At 35.1% G+C, this 17,217-nt stretch overlaps 2 protein-coding genes across 2 annotated transcripts; both read left to right on the forward strand.

Annotated features, from left to right (window-relative positions):
- Positions 1-6,773: 6,773 nt before the first annotated feature.
- LOC111882747 (protein FAR-RED ELONGATED HYPOCOTYL 1) lies at positions 6,774-8,422 on the forward strand. The gene is made up of 3 exons (XM_023879107.3): positions 6,774-6,952; positions 7,541-8,034; positions 8,174-8,422. Exons 1-3 carry the CDS (start codon positions 6,888-6,890, stop codon positions 8,245-8,247), a joined length of 633 nt encoding a protein of 210 aa, XP_023734875.1. The 5' UTR covers positions 6,774-6,887; the 3' UTR covers positions 8,248-8,422.
- A 2,276-nt stretch (positions 8,423-10,698) lies between these two features.
- Positions 10,699-12,995, forward strand: LOC111882690 (protein AUXIN SIGNALING F-BOX 2). Its single transcript, XM_023879055.3, has 2 exons — positions 10,699-11,289; positions 11,439-12,995. Exons 1-2 carry the CDS (start codon positions 10,838-10,840, stop codon positions 12,724-12,726), a joined length of 1,740 nt encoding a protein of 579 aa, XP_023734823.1. The 5' UTR covers positions 10,699-10,837; the 3' UTR covers positions 12,727-12,995.
- Positions 12,996-17,217: the final 4,222 nt, after the last annotated feature.

Raw genomic sequence — 17,217 nt, forward strand, 5'->3', positions numbered from 1 at the left:
TGATTGAGTCTAGTAGGGGACTCAACAAGATAGGCGTAATTATGGACATGGAAATCATGGGACTCGGCAGGTGAATGAGCGAACTCGGTAACTCCAAGGCAATCTCCCAACTCATGAATACGGACTCGATGAGTTGTTCATATAACTCGGCGAGTCATAGACTAGACACAATCATATGAGGAAGATGAACCCGCCGAGTTCAAGGATGAACTCGGCGAGTCGTTTAAAGGTGGTCCCAATATTATGGTTGAAGGAGAACTCGTCGAGTTCTTGCTAGACTCGACGCATTGAGTCAGGGGTTGTATCATTTTGAAAGAATAGGGACTCGACAAGTTGGTGGACCAACTCGGCGAGTCAAGTCAATTGGGGGTTGAATTTGACCACAGTTGACTTTGGCTTTGACTTTGACCCAAACTTGAGTTGACCCTTGTTAAGGATGGGTTGTGGGTACAATTTAGTAATCAAGGAGGGTTGTTGTGCAGGGATTGAGGAGTTGAGACGAGAGGATTTCCGTACTAAGGATTGTGCAGACACTACGCGACGGGTAAGTCAAGCACCCCAGAATGGCTTGACCTGGGTAAGTCAGGCACCCCAAAATTGTCTGACACTATGTTGTTGTATGACGTGTGGTATGATGGGGAAACTCACTAAGCTTCGTTCTTAGTGTTTTTAGTTTTGTTTCAGGTACCTCTTCAGCAAGGGGGAAAGAGTTGGCGTGGTAGCTGCACATCAGATGCACACCAAATTTCCTCATTTTGTGATTTGTGGGTTTGTACTCTGATTTTATTACTACTTGATGATAGGATTTTGTGATGTGACTATTATGGTTTTATGGTTTGATGTGCTATCAACGATGTTTTGGGTAAATGATTTTATAAGTACTTATTTTTTTGGCTTGAAATTTTGGGATGTTACACTATGAATATAAATATAAGTTACCCTTAGAATCATTGGAGAATCGTAATGTTTTGTTTCAATCATTCCGGAATCCTTCAAAATGTCCAAAAAATATTTCCTTTGAGACAAATAGATCCCTTTTCGAGTATGAAAGACTTCAATTCCCAAAAATATTTTAAAGGACCTAGGTCCTTTGTTTGTAATAAAGATGCAAGAAAATCTTTCAGCTTCTTAATCCTAATCGTAGCAGGAAGATCGTCAACATTTGGACCTACATGTGAAGATGGTATCAGATCGGGAGCTAATATAGGTCGTCGTTGCCTACTATACATATGAATTACTGGCGGCCTTGCAGACTCAGATGGCTACTCAGAGTTGGATGACATGGGAGACTTTATAGTCGATTCAGGAACATGTATAGTCTATACCAACAAATCATCATTATCTCTATCATTACGGGTGTTGGTCATCGCAAAGAAGGGTACTTTCTCTAGAAAACTAACATCTCGTGAAATGATGTAACGATCGAGTGTAGGAGAAAAACACTTATAACCTTTCTGAAGGCGATACTATCCAAGGAAAACACACTTGAGGGACTTCGGATCTAGTTTGTTGATCCGAGTTCGAGAATCCAAAACAAAACAACTATAACCAAATATCTTTGGTTCAACAAGGAATAGATGTTTATTAGGAAACAAAACAAAAAATGGAATATCGCCACCAAGAACTGCAAATGGAGTACGGTTGATGAGAAAACAAGAAGTACAGACTGCATCAGCCTAAAATGTTTTTGGAACGGTCATCTGAATAATAGTGCTTGAGCTACTTCAAGAAGGTGACGATTCTTTTCGTTCGGCAATACCATTTTGGGCAGGTGTATCAACACAAGAAGATTCATGGATAATACCTTGTTAAAGCATGTATGATCGAAATATTCTAGAGGTGTACTCTTTTGCATTATCACTACGTAAATTTTTTTTACAAAGGCATTAAATTGTGTTTTAATCTCAACAAAAAATTAGCAAAAATGGGTGAATACCACGGAGTAAATTTTCATCAAATACAAGCAACATGAGAATAATCATCCACCAAAGTCAAAAAATACTTAAGCCCGCTTTTAGAAGTAATAGGACAAGGAACTCATACATTAGAGTGAACCAATTCAAATGGGGATACAACCCATTAACTAGTTCTAGGGCTCAAGTGAACACGCTGTTGTTTTGCCAATTGACGGGACTCATAGTTTATGGATGATAAATGACTAAATTGGGGATATAATATCTGCAAACTTTGAAGAGATGGGTGACCTAAATAAGAATGTAATTCAGATGGAGATAATGACATCAATCCTACTCCGGATTTCGGTACCTCGGGTTCAAATATATAAAGTCCACCAGATTCTCGTCCTTTAACAATTATTCGTTTTGTTGAAAGATCTTTAAAGACACAATAATCAGGGAAAAACATGAAACTAAAATTCAATCCACGAGTAACTTTACTAACTGATAGAAAAGTAAATGAGAAATTAGGGAGGCTCAACACAGAAGATAATGAAATAGATGGGCCAAGATTAATTGTGACAGATCCTAGAACTTATGGGGTAGAACCATCAGCAATGGTAACGTGGGATCTCAATGTCCGAGTACGGAAATCAAACAGAAGATGATGATTACCTGTCATGTGATCCGAATTACTTGAATCAATGACCCATTTAAAGGCAGAAGATAACAAACATTTAAATTTAAGCATGTCGCATATTCACAAATGAACATGTTCATCTTTAAACATATGTATGTTTCTCTATGAACATACCAATGTTCAAACATTAATATATGTGGTTAGATCGTGTGTGTGTGTATATGTATGTATGTGTGTGTGTGCGAAAATGTGGGCCTAGCCTGCTTGATAGAATTGTTTTGCCTCTTAGATTGAAGGTCTCACGCTTTAATCCGGATGTTGACGAATTGTATTAAATTGATAATATTAACTTCTAACCACTTACCAGTTCTTCAATATATATATATATATATATATATATATATATATATATATATATATATATATATAATTTGTAGGCTAGACCTTGGAATTATGAATTTTGTGGATTATAAATATGGTTTTCTTTGATTTTCTATTTTGGATGGTCAAAAACTAAAATGTAAATTCTGCTATGAAAATGATTTTTGCAGATTTTTGCTATAAAAACTTTATTTTTGTATGTGTTTTCGCAAGTAAACCTATATTTTTGCAAATAAAACTAGCAGACTATTTTAATTCTTGAGAAATCTCATTTTCTTTATAACAACATTATTTTTATGATTTTAGAGGTATTATGCCAATTTCACATGTGAGACTTGCAAAATTGATAGTTATTTTGAAAAACCCTTAATTTTTTTCTTAAATACTTTGATAGGTATATATAGACCTGGCAAAATCTGACACGACACGACAATCCGACACGAAATTAGCGAGTTAGGATCAGAGATTTTGACCCGTTTATGTACACGGGTTGACACGACACGACACAATAATTAAACGGGTAGGGTTAGGGTCAAGACTTTCAACTCGAAGATGACTCGTTTACTTTTATATATATATATATATATATATATATATATATATATATATATATATATATATATATATATATATATATATATATATAAGTTTCATATTTTTATAAATATTTTAAATATTGTACATTTGTAGTGGCCCAAACTCAAAAATTAAAACTAAAATTAAAACTTTCAAAGTGACTTAATTTTACTCATCCTCATTATCTATCTCATTTGTTTCCCAATTCTAACTCTTTTCATTTTGCTTTCTAAAGTTATAACTACCTCCGTCCCATATTTATTGTCAAATTTTGACTTTCGAAGTCTTTATTCTTCAAATTTGACCTTAAATATTTTTGTTTTTGATATATAACACTTAATGCAAAATGTATGAATAGATTGTGTTTTAAATATCTTTTCATTGTTATGAGTTTTATCAATTAATTTATTACACAAATAAAAATGTTTAAGATCAAAGTTGAAAAATAAAAACTTTAAAAGTCAAAAATGGACAATAAATATGGGACGAAGAGAGTATACTTTTTTTTTGCTTTCCACCTCCCAACACCAACATTTCATTGTTTCATTTTTTTTCTCCATGACTCTTACTTTTCAACCTTTAAAATGTTTCAACCTGACATGACACAACATATTTATAAGGTTTAAACCATAACCCGAAACCCGACACGAAATCGACACAAAAATAAACGGGTTGATACGATAATTAAAACGGGTCGGGTTAGGTTCAAACACTCTCAACCCGTTTAATGTCTTGACACGACACGAACCCGACACGACACGACACGACACGTTTGACAGGTCTAGATATATATAGGTGTTATCAAAATCTAGCTTATAAACTATAATAATTTATTTTGTGGTTTTACCAAATAGCATATTACAATAAACTTATTTATAAGTTAACTTATTTTTACAAACATGAGTATATTTTTCATTTAAAAGTATCTCTAACCATACTTCATTTTTATACTTTATTTTTAGAGTGTAAAATAATGTTTAAAGTGGTTCATCATCTTGAACCTACTTTAAATTCTATTTTACATTTTAAAAATAGAATGCTTTACATTTTAAAAATATAATGGAAGACTATATATTTACATTCTAAATTTAAAGTAGTACTATTTATTTTTCTATTTATAAAGTATGTAAAATAAATTTTAATCGAAGCATTTATTTTATTATATATTCTATAAATAAAAAATAGCAGCAAATATAAAGGGGATCAAAAACACTCAAATAACTTTTTCCGCTAGTGTGTTAGCTTAACACTTTTTATAAAGAGAAATTGACGTATTATGGTAATTACCTTTTCGTTTTGTTTATATTTGGACAATTTTTTTTATACACATCTAGATAACGAACTTGTTAGAAGTATTTACATATGACCGCTTATAGCAAGTTACATCCGATCATAATAGTCATATGTGATTCAATAAGTTCGTTATCTAGATATGTAAATTTTTTTTTACCCAAATGTGAATAAAAATAAAAAATAATTACCCTGATAAGTCAATTTCCCTTTTTATTAAGGTGATCGATTATAATATTTACAATATTAATAGCTTCATTTAAATTTCTTTAAAACAATATTTATGAGCATTTAAATTGGGTACAACATGTTGAGAGTCGTTTTTTGTAGCATAATTATCAAATAACTCTATATATATAAGACATAAACAATGTTATCGATGTGGATAAAAACTATTTTTATTTTCTGTATTTAAAATTCATATAATACATACAACAAACCTCATTGAAGATTATGTTCTTATTCATGATATTGGTCTCCATCAATGATACTTTTAGTCTCTATTACAGTTCTTTGGTTCCCGACTTGTTTGTTTTTCTCTAACAAATTGAACATGCTTTAAAGTACGTAAATCCTAACGACTCGTTCCCGAGTTTAACAAAAGAAGAGAAGAGAAGAGAAAAGAAAGTCATGAGAGAAAAGAACGGAAAACAAAATTTTCTTTTGTGTTCCCGAGTTGGAGAAAAATGAAAGGAAAATGAATTATTTTGTTTTTTCTTTCCAAATCCTCCCAAATCGGAAGGAAAGTTAGGAGGGAAAGTGATCCTCCTATTTCCCTCCACTTCCTTCCACTTCCCTTTTTAATGAAACTCGCGAGCACAAATTTCTTTTATTTTCTTCTCATTTCCACCCATTTTCTTTCCTTTCTCTCCATTTCTCTCGTTAGGAGTGAGCAAAAACCGAACCGCAAACCAAAAAAACCGAAAAAACCGCATAAACCAAAACTGAAATGAAAACCGATGGTGTGGTTTTTAGTTTTGCAAAAACCGAAACTACTCGGTGCGGTGCAGTTTCTAGTCTCGCAAAAACCGCAAAAAACCGAACCGCACTGCATATATATATATATATATATATATATATATATATATATATATATATATATATATATATATATATATATATATATATATTAAGTGTAGATATTTGTACGAACCAAGAACTTATGACAATTAAAATTTCTATAAATATAAATATCTATCTTATCTATCAGATGATGATTGTATATTTTTAAGCATATAGTCAGTGGTATTTACAATAACAAATAATGTTTATGACATTTTTTAACATTTAAATGTGAAGAGTATTAGTGATGATAGGATCATTTTTATGAATACATTAATTAATATTATTGCATGGACATGTGAAACAAATATTATATTAAATTTGTATTATGTTCAAGCGTTAGAAACATTTGGATGAGTGGTTATGTAATTTGATTTCAAATCAAGAGGTGGTGGTATCGGTTCATCTCCAAAAAATGATTAGCACTTCTCATCTGAGTCAAAGTAACTCGCCGAGTTACTTGAGTTTTAGTAAAAAGGCAAAATGAAAACAAAAAAAAAACTAACAAAAAACCGCAAAAAAAAACTGAACAGCAAAAAACCGCATAAAAACCGAACGGTGCAGTTTCTAAATTTTAAAAAACCGAAGCTGCGGTTTTCGGTTCGATTTTGGCCAAAAACCGCACCGAACCGCACCATGTTCACCCCTATCTCTCGTTAAGTTGAACTCGGTAACGGTGTGTAAGTGTTTCGGCTGACACCTGTTGGAAGTATTTACATAATATCATTTTTATTGACTGTAACTTGCTACAACCGATTGTAACTTCCTACAACCGATTATAATGGTAATATATGAATACTTCCAACAAATTCGTGATTTTTTTTATCCAAATATGAATAAACCAAAATTATCCTTACGATGCAATTTCCTTTTTTATAAACCAAATTATAAAGTGAGAAGTAAGAACCCGTGTAATAATAAACTATTTGAAATAATGCAAAATATCGGAAAGTGTCAGTTACTTGAACAAACAAACATTAGCTTCTTCTTACCATACCACTATTCGAGGATCAATCGGGAGCTGTTCCCTCTATTTTCGGTTGATGGCTTTGCTGCATACCAACATTAAAATGGACGAATCAAACGAAGATCCTTCTGCAATTAACAGGTCAATTAACTTCTACATCTTTAATTCCACTGCATCTCTGATTTATCTTCGTTTTCCATCGTAATCAAATTACATAAAAGACGATGCTTGAATGTGTCAACAGCTCTAAAAGTAGCTCATTTATAGATCTCATCTCATGGAGTTCCTCATCGTAACTTTTTGGTTTTTGGTATTTTCACTTCATGACAATCCAAATTTGAGTAATAATTTTTTTTTGGGGAAAACAGTAGCTCAACTGATACTTTGAATATTTTCATTTTCCATCAAGTTTCTCCATTGAATTATTTTGGAAATTTCCTTATTATCTTCTTATTTATCTTTTGAACTTCTCAAGAACTCAAATCGTAGAGTTTTCAACATCAATCTGTGGTCAGATCAAGAAAAATACCGATTTTCAGATCCGTTTACCGATGAACTGTTAATAACATTTGATGATGGTTTTCGTATGTTTGGAGGTTCACGAGTCAATTTGATGCGCTGGATTTAATTGTATTCCAGTTGTTTCCTGCTCTTTGTTTTCCATTAACACCATTTTTCATGTTTCCTTCTACCGACAAACAAAACTGATAAAACCCTAATTTACGCCAGGAACAAGAGAAAATCACAAAACGAAGATTTCAATCTTCCTGTATCAAAACACACATGTTTAGAGAAGAGCGTTTCTCCATCCAACTTCCAGTCTGACATTAGTCACTCAAGATTCAATCAAACAGAATCGGCAAAAGATAGCAACAATTTCTTTGAAGATGCAGACTCAGTCATGTCTGTATACAATGATTCTGAAAACGAGCTTCCATATCTCAAGATTTCTCCCTACGATCATCATTCTTCCTCTTCTGTTAATTGGAGTGGTAGAGTCTTTGATACTAGTGTCAATTCTGTAGACAGATCAGAGACAAAAAGCTTTGATGAAGCTTCTATGAATCCGGCTTCTTATGATTTTTACATGTCTCAAAATTTTGAGGAAGAAGAATTGGATTGTGGAGAAAATGAAACCAAGCAAATGGAAGATTTCTTTTGCTCCAATGATGTGATTCCAGATAATTTTGTACTTTCCTCAGGAAGATGGAATGTCAACCAAGGTATTGTTATTGTTCTTAATGTTGACATTGATCTGTTGTAACTATTCAAACGAAGTACGTATTATGCATCTGTGTGTGTTGTTGTATTTTGTTATATTTTGTGTTATTTACTGATTTAATTTAATGCCAATGAATGCAGATATTCAACAAGGCACCGAGAAACTTACCATTGACAAAGAGTTTGAGCAGTATTTTTCAATGCTTATGCTATAGCATAGTTCATAAAATAAGAACATGCAAAATGTACATTATTGTTGTATTTTTAAGTCATCTGTAAAATATTAAATATTGCGTTCGAAGGTCGGATTTTTGCTTGTGTCATCCTTCTATCTAATTACTATTCCGAAACCAAAATATGTGAAAGGTTTTCGGTCCATTTATTTATTTATCCAATAATGTTATGTGAGGGCATCACAGATCACACTACGAAAGTTGGGATATAGAGTTCAGCCCAAGAAAGCCCAAATTTAGGCTCAAAACACTAATAACGGCCTAGTACAGTTCGACCCTTTGTTAAGCCCATTCTATGCAAAATGGACCCTGATCAAGATCAATATTTCGGACCCAGGGATAAGATAATCACAAAAATGAACATCTTGTAAAAAGATTATATATAATTAAAGAACCATATAAAAAGTTTTTATAACGAGACTTCATTCAAAATACCCATGCGTTTCATTAATTAGCGAGGAAATGGTCCAATTACAATCATGTAATAGTACAAAATACATGAAAAATGCGAAAAAGAAAAATCCTGAAATAGCATTCAACTTTCTGAAATAGCATCCAAAAATATGATCAAACTTTGCACACGTTATAAAGTTATTACCTTTATTTACATTTATTTTTTCTCTTGAAAACCAGTTGGTTTGAGACATTTTTGCACAAGTCTATTTTTTCTTAAAATTGTGATCCTTTGGGGATAATCTTTACAAATCAAAACCTTACAACTTTTTATAAAAAATGACTTTTGACCCTTGTTGATTTGAGATCTTTTGGTGAGATTTATAGTTAGGGTTTCTTGCCATATGTTGGGTTCAGAGAGCAAGTATTTTAGTCTCGCTACCAACATCGACAACGTAGTTTATTTCTAATACACTTTAAGATTGCCCATCATCCAATCAGTAACAATTGCATATAAAGCATAGTACATAAGAACTTGAAAACAAAATATGTGTACCGAAAATACGTTAACACTTGAAATCAACACCATTGTACAGTGACTTCCAGTATAAATGTATTAGAAGCGCAGAACCAAAATTAAGCCTGTGATTTTGAGTCATACCTACATACCTAAATGAATGGCATATATGGAATGAGAATTGTGAAATTAATACAGAGGCTTCAAGAATTCGATATTCAAGACGCATATGCGTTGATTTTGTTGCGATAAGGAAAGGTATGTAAGGAAAAGGTCATACTTAGTTGGTGCTTATTAGTGATTGCAGGAAGGAAGTGGCGAGAGGCAAAAAAAGGAAGATGATGAGACACCAACTATCGTGAGGAAGGTGTCCATAAACCTCGTCTAAAAGGATTCTAGTGACTTAGAAAATGTAAGGGTATTAAGGTCCATCTAGAAGGTAAGGGTATTATTGTCTACTTATTTATTTATTCATTTTTTCAATTTTATATTAAATAATAGAAATTATTTGAAAAATAGATTTGATCAAATTCGATATTTTAAAATATTAATGGACAAATATAATATTTAGAGTTTAGGTTAGACATAGATAATATTCATATAAAATTCTTTGGTAATACTTTAAGAGAAATATGATCCATTTGTTTTGCAAACCAAACTCGAAGTATAGACAAACTTGTTAGTTGTGATATGTAAGCATACAAAAATTTCTTTGTTAAAGTTTGAAATCTGAAATATATATGGTCTTATCATTGACAATGACTTAGATATTATGTAAACAAAAAATTAAAACAAGACATAAATAACAAGTTGGTGATTGTTCATGTTGAAAACAAAAATCGGTAAAAATTGTTATAAAATAAAACTTAAAAACACTATTAGGATCCTGGTCAGAGACCTTGTTCATTGTTCACATTTGACTCGATTCTAAGAAAGTCTTGTTTGTTTTTTTTTTTTTTTTTTTTTTGTATAGAAATTCAGTCTGATCGAAACCCATTCCAAACATAATGAACCGGAACTAGTGGTGTACATTTAAAACCATTTTTTTAAACTGAACCAAGAAAGCCAAACCGTTTTTTTTTATAATAGAACCGTTGGTAGGGACCAATTTAAACTAATAATAATAATAATAATAATAATAATAATAATAATAATAAGAAAAATTAAATATCTTTCTATTTTTCTTTCTACATATCTTCCTACCCATTTAAAACGATGACAAATGTATTAAATTAATGATAATATTATCCACATATGACACATGTCAATATTTAAATGGGTAGGAAGATAAATAGAAAGAAAATGTAGGAGGATATTTAATTTCTCTAATAATAATAATAATAATAATAATAATAATAATAATAATAATAATAATTGAAAAAATGTTATTTTGCCGGTTTTTCTAAAAAAACTGAAAAAATCTGATTTTTTAATAAAGTCTCACTTCCAAAAAACTGAAAAAACCTAACCATAATCAAAACCAGTTTTCCTATAAATGGTTTTTTAAAATTGTTTTTTAACATGAACCGGGTTAAACCGGTGTTTGTGCACGATTCCCAATGGAACTGTTTTCATACGATTCCTATTGGAGGTTGCTAGGATTTTTCTAATCGCTGATCGCAACATTAATCAACAACCAAATCGTAGTCAGTAGTCACAGAGATGACTCATCTGCCGGAAGAAGTAGTAGAAATCATCATCAATAGGCTTACCTCCAATCGCGATCGCAATTCCGCCTCCTTGATCAACAAATTATGGTACACAGTCGATAGATACAGTCGACGCGTCGTGTATGTCGCCAATTGTTACGCTTTATCTCCTGAAAGAGTCGTCGCGAGGTTTCCAATGCTCCGATCGCTAACTCTGAGAGGCAAACCCAATATTTCCGACTCTAGATTGTTCCCTAGGGATTGGGGCGGCTCCGTCGATCCATGGATTGAAGCCATGTCGAAGAATTGCCGGTCCTTGGAGGAACTCCGGTTGAAAAGGATGGTAGTATCTGATCGGAGCCTCGAACTGACCTCAGTTTCTTTTCCCTACTTCAAGTCTCTGATTTTGAGCTCCTGTTGTGGCTTCACCATCACTGGTCTTTCGTCCGTCGCCTCCAATTGCTCGTAAGCCGCCTTATTACCTTATTCTGGAATCTTCTTGCTTTTTAATTTTAGGTTTTACACCTTTCATGATCCAAAAAAAAACAAATGAACTCTGTAGATTAGAATTGTGATGAATATGATTATATACATATATATTATATGTGTTGCAGGATGCTTGAGCAATTGGAAGTGGAAAAGAGTGATGTTACAGATAACAGCGGGGGAGAGTGGCTGAGCAACTTCCCTGAGAGTTTATCTTCCCTCGTGTCCTTGAATATCTCATGCATTAAAGGACTAGTGAATCCCACAGATCTCGTACGACTTGTAGCCAGATCTCCAAATCTCACAAATCTTACATTAAACAAAACAGTGACTGCTGAGACCATCCGAAGAATACTGTTAAAAGCTCCTCAACTGATGCACTTGGGTGTTGGTTCCAACATCCCACACTTGGAGATACAATCTTACATTCAACTATCATCATCATTTCACAAGTGTAAATCAATCCAAAGCCTCACATTCTTCTACCTTGTTCCTCCTATGCTTCTACGAGCTATTTCTCCAATCTGCCCCAATCTTGTTCATGTCAATATGAGATATGCTACTGGAATCCAGAGCTCCGAGCTCATCAATTTCATAAAGAAGTGCCCAAAGCTTCGTCGCTTATGGATTCTAGATTCTATTGGAGATGAAGGCCTTGAGGTTGTATCTTACACCTGTAAAAACCTTGAAGACTTGAGGGTATTCCATGGCCGAGCAGAGATTGGTGTAACAGAAGTGGGTTTGACTGCCATATCCACCGGTTGTCAGCAGCTCAAGTCTCTGACATACTTTTGCAAAAGAATGACAAACGCAACCCTTGTTTCTTTTTCCAAAAACTGCCCAAAAACCACTTGCTTCAGACTAATCATCTCAACCCCAAAACAGCCAGACCACACAACTCAGCAACCACTTGATGATGGTCTTGGGGCTATCGTACATTCATGCAAGAATCTGAGAAAGTTGAGCCTTTCAGGGCTTCTTCTAACAGACCAGGTGTTCCTCTACATTGGAATGTATGCAGAAAAATTGGAGGCACTTTCTGTATCAGATGCAGGGGAGAGTGATGCGGGAATGCATTATATGTTCAATGGATGCAAGAATCTAAGGAAGGTGGAGATGATTAATTGCCCTTTCGGTTTTGATTTTGATGATGGTGATGGTGTTTGCAGTGGTTTATTTGAGGAGTATGGATCATGTATGAGATCCGTATGGATGTCTTCATGTAGAACCACCCTGGGTGGATGTAAGATGATTGCACAGAGAAGCGAGTCTTTGAATGTTGAGGTTATTAACAAAGAAGGTGACATCGAAGAAGAAGAATATCCAGATGATGATATGAAGGTTGATAATTTGTATATGTATCAGGCATTGGATGGACCACGTGCTGATTCTCCATCCCACATATGGACTCTCTGAGGCTAATGTCATAAATAAGGTAACAAACTATATATATATTTTTTACAAAACATCATTAATTATTATAAAAAAAAGTTATGAAGGGTACTGTTTTGTGAACAAAGTGTTCTAGGTTATATCAAGAAGGGTGTGCAAAAGCCAAAAACTAGTTAAATTTGTGTTTTTTTTTTATGTATAAATTAACAATAAAACTAGTTTTACCATCTTTTGGTAAGTTATTTAGAAAAATATTATAGATCTGTAAAAAAAAATGGTCTATTGTTGGAGAACCGAAGGCTGTATAAACTTTGCATCCATCCAAAGAGCTACACGATCAGGGCGTATCCAGATAGTTTTCATATTGGGGTAGTAGATCAACTATATGATTAGGTCATATCAATTTGGTTAAAATAATTGGGTCGGGTCAAAAAAATGGTCTATTGTTCCATTCCAATAAAAATGTCAAAATCCACATATACCTTATGAAAAACAAAAAAAAACATACATCAAATACTTCAAATGTATTATTCGAGTTTGAGGTCATAAAGTTTTTATATATTTTTCATGTTTTATCTTTTCTTTGCTTAAAACATACATCAAATACTTCAAATGTATCTTATTTGTATAATAAATAGAAACGTTGATACAAAATATTACTCGACTAATACCATCCAACTCTATTAAGTAAAACTTCCATAATCTCGTCTTTTTGGAGTTTATGATCACATCATACAAATACCATCATGGAAGCAATCATTGATTATAGATAAAAAAAAAATTTAAGTATATATCGACGGAGTTGTACGTCCTCTTTGACAACTTTCCTCAAGGTATATTTTGCATGCAGATAAGCGTTCTCTCAAACTTCATTATAGAAAATGAAAAAAAAAAATTAGAAACCCAAAAATTAACATGATTAAGTGCAATCTGACTTTCTTTCATTCAAATTCCAAAAGCAATCTAATGGCTAAATCCCTTGAAGGAGAGAAACAATTTGGTGGCATACCTTTGAATTTGAATATTTAGTCATTTTGAATATGTTTATTTGTGGGGAGTTTGGGAGCCACACATTACAAGTGATCTTGATATTTCCTGCAAATACGATTTCTATCAAGCTTAAATCATGCAAATAAAGTTTAAAATGTACATACATACATGATCAATTTCAATCGGACTCTACTTTATTAATGGTTCCTATAAAGACCCAACAAAACTTTGATATTTTTTCGGTCATGGTCAATTTGGAAATTATCAAACACCAATGAAAACAATCACAATTTCACCACTTATGGTAACATGTAATGGTTAAGGGGTGATTGATATTATATGTTTCTTGTTTGGTAGTTTCTTTTAAGAAAGCTAAGGAATGGGTAAAAGAGGCTAAATATGCCTATGAAAGAGAAATCAATCATAGAAACAGAAGGAATTCGATTAATACCTCAATAAACTCAGAAATGGGTGCAAGACCTTGGATCTTCTTCTTCTCCTTTGGATCTAGCCTCCTTCTTCTCTTCAAAACTTCAAGACTCACACAAGAAATGCTCAATACTCAAGGAAATGGTTAGGGTTTGCTAAATGATGCTATGAGGGTGAAGGGGACGAGTTTGGGGCTCATAAGGTGGTTTAAATAGGGTGCAAACCCGGGGATTTAGGGTTTCTACCTGGCAGGCAGACTCGCCGAGTCCCGAATATGGAGTCGCCGACTAACACGTGCTCGAAATCTCGTCCCTACTCGACGAGTCGGGCCATAGACTCGCCGAGTCCCCCTCGAAAACTTCTAAATAAATGTCACGGAAGCAACATACCAGAAATGGGGCGTTACAAAAGGAAATCAAGATAACACTACTTAGAAAGAACTATAACCCTATAAATTCTAACACTCCATCTCAAGCCGGAGTATAGATATTGACATGCCCAGCTTGTTACAAAAATAACTAATTCTACTCTAGGGTAACTTTTTTTTTTTTAAACCGGCAAATACAAATATATAATCTACTCCTAAACTAACACCTAATTTCACCTATGTCCACGACGGGACTTGAACCTTCAACCTCAAAGAGAAAGGGCACCGTCTGATACCGTTGGGCTAGAAGCCCTTTGGTCTAGGGTAACTCTTTGGTGAACACATCAACTAGTTAACCTCTTTCATTGACATGGGAAATTGTGATCGTTCCATCTTCTATCTTTTCTCGAGTGAAATGACAATCCACTTTTATGTGCATGGCTCTCTTATGAAATACTTGATTGTTGGTAATTTGGCGTCATTGGTTTCAATTGAGGATACCGAGTCTCACCAAAGGGACTTCATTTTTATGGCTAAGGACTCTTCTTAAGGTCTGAAAGGACAACTCAAAATGACAAGAACGAACCATGCACAAGATAGGACCTTTGGGACAAGAAAAGCAACATAAAACACATGTATGCATGACGTACTCCTCCTGCCATAATTACGAAATTTCCACTACGACACAAAGCATAACTTCTTGGACTTAGGGACCAAAATGACATGAAATAGAATTATAGGGATGAATTTAGAAGTACATGAACATCAAGATGTTACAGTTCTCCCCCACTTGAACTAGACTTCGTCCTCGAAGTCTGTCGTGGTGAAAAACTTAGGATAATGCTCCTGCATATCAACCTCCAGCTCTTAGGTCCACTCAGATCCCATCCAGTGCTGCCACCGTACCTTTACCAAAGGTATTTCCTTGTTACGTAAAACCTTCATCTTCCTTTCCAGGATGGCCACCGTTCTCTCAAAATAGTTCAGATTCTCATTGACCTAAATATCATTCAAAGAAACCACTGCATCCTCATTGAAAACATATCACACCTTTCCAAGGTGACCTTCAGTAATACCATGTCGCAAACCTAAAACTCCAGCTCAGATCGGTGCCGGTCGACATAGCTCTTCTGCCGACTCTTAGTGGTCTGCAGTCTCTGCCTGATCTGTTGAATCGGCTCTGTGGTCAGAAGGACCACTTCGGTCCACCCCATAACCATGTGACCAACCTCGCCCCAATAAACCAGGGTACAACATATATGTCCATACAAGAGCTCGAAAGGCGGATCACTAATGCCAAAGTGATAACTGTTGTTGTAGGAAAACTCCACAAGAGGCAGGTAGGAGTCCCATCTCCCACCGAAATTAATAACACCAGCCCGCAACATATCCTCAAGGGTCTATATCGTCCGCTCACTCTAGTCGTCGGTCCACGCATGATAAGCAGTGCTGAAGTCCAACCTCATGCCCAGTTCCTCATGGAACCTCTGCCAAAAACGAGAGGTAAACCGAACATCACAGTCTGAAATAATGGACACCGTAACCCCATGGCGACCAACGATCTCGCGAACATACACATCGGCTTACTTCTCGACTGAAGAACTCTCCTGAATTTCCAGAAAGTGGGGAATCTTTGTCAATCGATCCACGATGACCCATATAACATCAAAACCCTTTTCCGTCTTCGGCAACTTGTGGATAAAATCCATCGAAATCTGTTCCCATTTCCACATGGGAACCTACAGAGATTGTAGCTTGCCATGCGGCCTCTGATGCTCAACCTTGACCATCCTACAGGTCATGCATCTCTCAACATACCAAGCTATCTCTCTCTTCATACATGGCCACCAATAGCTCAATCTCAAATCTCAATACATCTTGGTGGCCCCCGGATGAATAAAAAAATGAGACTTATGAGCCTCCTCTAACACAATATGTCTGACCTTACCGGACATCGAAACCCAGACCCGACCACATCGGGTCAACAACCCACGACCATCTGTGACAAATCTGTCAATCTCACCCCTGGTCTTATCTTTCTTCTAATTCTCTTTCCAAACACCCTAAGACCGAGCCTCCCTGATCCAACCCAAAAGAGGGGGATCCACCAATATCCTCATACGCATGTCCCTATCTGAAGATCCAGCCGACTTGCGGCTCAAAGCATCCGCCACCATATTCGCTTTACCCGGATGGTAAAAGATTTCACAGTCTTAATCCTTGACTACGTCCAGCCACCTATGCTGCCTCATGTTTAGGTTCGGTTGATCAATAATATGCCTCATACTCTTGTGATCAGTGTAGATAGCACAACGGACCCCATAAAGATAGTGTCTCCAAATCTTGAGGAAAAAAATCACTCCCCCAAATGCAGTTCATGGGTGGGATATCGCGTCTCGTGCAGCTTCATTTGTCGCGAAGCATAAGCTATCACCCGTCCTCTCTGCATGAGGACTGCCCCTAGGCTAGTGATGGAAGCATCACAGAATACCACGAAATCCTCAATTCCCTCCGGGAGAGTCAAAACCGGGGACTCACACAACTTCTGCCGAAAGATCTCAAATGCCGACTGTTGCTCAGGGCCCCATCAGAAATCCACTCCTTCCTCGCTAGACGAGAAAGGGGTACCACAATCTTGGAGAAATCTTGAATGAATCTCCGATAGTTACCTGCCAAACCCAAGAAGCTCCAACTATCTGAGGGAGACTTCGGAACCTCCCACTGCATTA

Source organism: Lactuca sativa, chromosome 9 (genome assembly GCF_002870075.4).
Source record: "Lactuca sativa cultivar Salinas chromosome 9, Lsat_Salinas_v11, whole genome shotgun sequence".
NCBI classification, from domain to species: domain Eukaryota; kingdom Viridiplantae; phylum Streptophyta; class Magnoliopsida; order Asterales; family Asteraceae; genus Lactuca; species Lactuca sativa.

Coding starts and splice junctions, on each gene's coding strand:
- LOC111882747 (XM_023879107.3), top strand. CDS start 6,888: ATGGCTTTGCTGCATACCAACATTAAAATGGACGAATCAAACGAAGAT. Junction 6,953..7,540: donor GATCCTTCTGCAATTAACAG/GTCAATTAACTT, acceptor AATTTACGCCAG/GAACAAGAGAAAATCACAAA. Junction 8,035..8,173: donor AAGATGGAATGTCAACCAAG/GTATTGTTATTG, acceptor CAATGAATGCAG/ATATTCAACAAGGCACCGAG.
- LOC111882690 (XM_023879055.3), top strand. CDS start 10,838: ATGACTCATCTGCCGGAAGAAGTAGTAGAAATCATCATCAATAGGCTT. Junction 11,290..11,438: donor TCCGTCGCCTCCAATTGCTC/GTAAGCCGCCTT, acceptor TATGTGTTGCAG/GATGCTTGAGCAATTGGAAG.